The sequence below is a fragment of the Triticum dicoccoides genome, chromosome 3B, assembly GCF_002162155.2.
Source record: "Triticum dicoccoides isolate Atlit2015 ecotype Zavitan chromosome 3B, WEW_v2.0, whole genome shotgun sequence".
Classification (NCBI taxonomy): domain Eukaryota; kingdom Viridiplantae; phylum Streptophyta; class Magnoliopsida; order Poales; family Poaceae; genus Triticum; species Triticum dicoccoides.
The window spans coordinates 53,972,371-53,975,282 of record NC_041385.1 but is presented as its reverse complement, the minus strand read 5'-3'; the positions used below and the strand labels follow the sequence as shown (position 1 = coordinate 53,975,282).

Sequence of the window (2,912 nt, the reverse complement as noted above, 5' to 3'; positions counted from 1 at the left end):
TTTTTTTTTTTATATTGGTCTTTTCTTACCAGTCACTGAAGATTTTGCTTACCCCTTCTGCTTGGTAAAATGTGGAAGCTACAAGGTAAATTTTGATGCAAAGTTCCATTTGCACTGTATTTATTCAAATCTCACTTTGCTGCTATTGGCTGGTGGATCATTTAACCTGCTACAGTTAGGTAAAACCATACATTTTATTCTCACTGCACCACTAATGTCTTGATGTTCTTTGTGATGAAATTTGGATTGTGCTTGCTTTCTGCATGACCTTTCTATTTTTTGGGGAACAATCTTTGTGCCCACCTGAAAGGAAGCAGGGGCGGTGCCTGGTGGGGTGCGCCCCTTTCACTTTCTTATTTGCAATATGTACTTGCATAATTGACAGTTTTCTTATTCCATTAACAATATTACATGGATGATAACATACCTGCATCTCAATGGACAATTAACTTTGTTAATCAGAACCCATAACTGAATTGCAATCATCTGAACATGGAGACTTGCAGTCTAACCATAGTGCCTCTGAATTGCAATCATCTGAACATGGAGACTTTCAGTCTAACCATAGTGTCTCCTCTTTGATTCAAATATGTAAGCACAGGCAATGACGGCAACCGCAACTGCGAAGACAGTGATAGTTCTTATGACAGCCCTCTTGGCTCTGTCTCTGCATATCCACGCCAGTAAAGTAGAGCTCCGAAATCTTCTTGTGCGACTTCACGTAGTCCCTAAAGAATGCGTCCTGCCAACGTGTCCAACAAGCTAATGAAGATAAATTCAACTCTTCTTTACCTTTGCATATAGTTCAACTAAGGGACGGAAAGCTCGATCCTCCACGAGAAACTTGTCTGTAAGCAGCTTCATGAGTCCGTTGGAGTCCCCTTTCAGAAGCTCATTGCAGCATATACAGAAGATGAAGTCCAGTGATGTACGACTTCACAATGTTGCACTGATGACATTACAACTATATATAATCTTTAGCCAATGTGTTGCAATCTACAATCGCGGCGATTAAGCTTACATGAAGTAGGAGTTATGAAACTTCAGAGGATCTTTTGTCCAAGTCGAATCCTGAGCTATCCATACGAGCTTTTCTCCTAAAAATGTACAATGTAGATTAAGGGTTTAACTTATGATTGAGGAACAATGATCTGAATACGACAATAAGGCGTTGTGGCATTACCAGAGTATGTCCACCCAAGAGTGGTTCTATGTCCTTGTTGGTCAAGCCCATTCAGTAGAAGAAATCCCTAAGGTGTGAAGCACCTGGTCATATGATAACATATGCATTGAATTATTATTTACTTTGCACAACTGAACTATCATTAGCTGAAAACAGTAAAAAAATGTGTGAAATTAAAAAGCATATACCTCACGTTCCAGCTCAAGCCAAATGTTCTTCTCTAGGATCCTTTTCTCCATCATGTGATAGGTTGTACTACTGCAATCTATCTCCTCTCCAGAATTTTCAAATCTGCTAGGAATAAGTTCTAAATAAAATATTTAGAGAAAGAGACAGTTAGACAGGAACATAGCATCGTCCTTTCTAGTTTCTATAGACTAAGTTTTAACAAACAAGCACATGGGCGCATGAACCCTGAAAAACTCGGTGGAGGCCTGCTGCGGCCTTTCTCTGGACCCCGGAGACCGGTCGAAAAAACTCTCACCCATGTAACCCCCTCCCACCTCTCTCCCGAGCGTCGCCACCGCCTCCATTCCCGACCATCGCCAGCCATCTCCAGTGCTTCTTTCCCCCGGCGCCGCTTCGCCCCCGAGCGCCTACTCTTCCTTATGCCTCCCGCGTGGCCTTGCGGCCGCGAGGGTTCCCGGCGCGGCATCGCCTTGGATACCGGAGCGGCCTCCCGCGCGTCTCCGTGTCCTGGCTGTGGCCACATGCCTCCACTTCTCCTCCTTGTGTTCAACATTTGAGCAACGCCGTTGGTGGTGCCAGCAAAGAGACGGTTCTGGAGGCGACATGGCCATCCGTCGACGGCTGCAACGGCTCGAGCGCACCAGCCGATGCAGCTCCTCTGAGAGGCTTGCACCAGTCCATAAATGGATCGCTGGAGTTGCACACTTTGTTAGCACCTTTTGGATCGACAAGACCTTCTGGTTGCATCATATACAACTCTTTTGTAAGAAATCCATTAAGGAATGCAGTTTTGACATTCATTTGCCAAATTTCATAATCATAAAATGCAGCAATTGCTAACATGATTCGGACAAACTTAAGCATCGCTACGGGCGAGAAGGTCTCATCGTAGTCAACTCCTTGAACTTGTCAAAAACCTTTCACAATAAGTCGAGCTTTGTAGACAGTAACATTACCATCAACGTCAATCTTCTTCTTGAAGATCCATTTATTTTCTATGCACTACAAAAAAAAGACACATCCATGACATTTTGGGTCGAACAAATTTTTTCTGTCATACTTATGACACTTCTATGACGATAATTGTGAGAAAACCCAGTATCATCATAGATGTGGTGAGATCCTACTTCTATGACAAAAAATCATGACAGAAAATGGGCTTTTCATCCTGGGCGGGCCGGAGACGCAGCTGCATGACATTCTTTGGGCCGTCCATGACGGAAAAAACCATGGTAGAAGAGAGGGCAAGGAAAATATCAGGGTGTTCACGGTTACGGTGGGTGGTCGGGGCCGAGCGATGCACGAAGGTTTGCACGTTTCTCTCGTACACGTACTTGCGCGGGTGTGAGGCGTTGGGCTCTAACTGAACCGAGCGAGGCATTCGCCTACTGAACCCGAGTAATTGCACTGCAGGCTACGCGTTACTGAACCCGAGCGATCGATCGATAGTTGTTAACTGAACCCGATCGAGCGATTCCTTCGCTACTGCTGCTAACTGAAGCCGATCGATGCTGCCTCTGGATGAACAGTGACCATTGCT

The 2,912-nt window shown here is 44.8% G+C and overlaps 1 protein-coding gene across 1 annotated transcript in view; it reads left to right on the top strand.

Annotated features, from left to right (window-relative positions):
• The window catches only part of LOC119279249 (polycomb group protein EMF2B-like), a 15,880-nt gene extending 15,657 nt beyond the window's left edge, over positions 1-223 (top strand). The window contains exons 11-12 of the mRNA XM_037560562.1: positions 33-85; positions 176-223. Coding sequence (XP_037416459.1) covers positions 33-85; positions 176-223 — 101 coding nt within the window. The remainder of the gene's footprint in view (positions 1-32; positions 86-175) is intronic.
• The last annotated feature ends 2,689 nt before the right edge of the window (positions 224-2,912 follow it).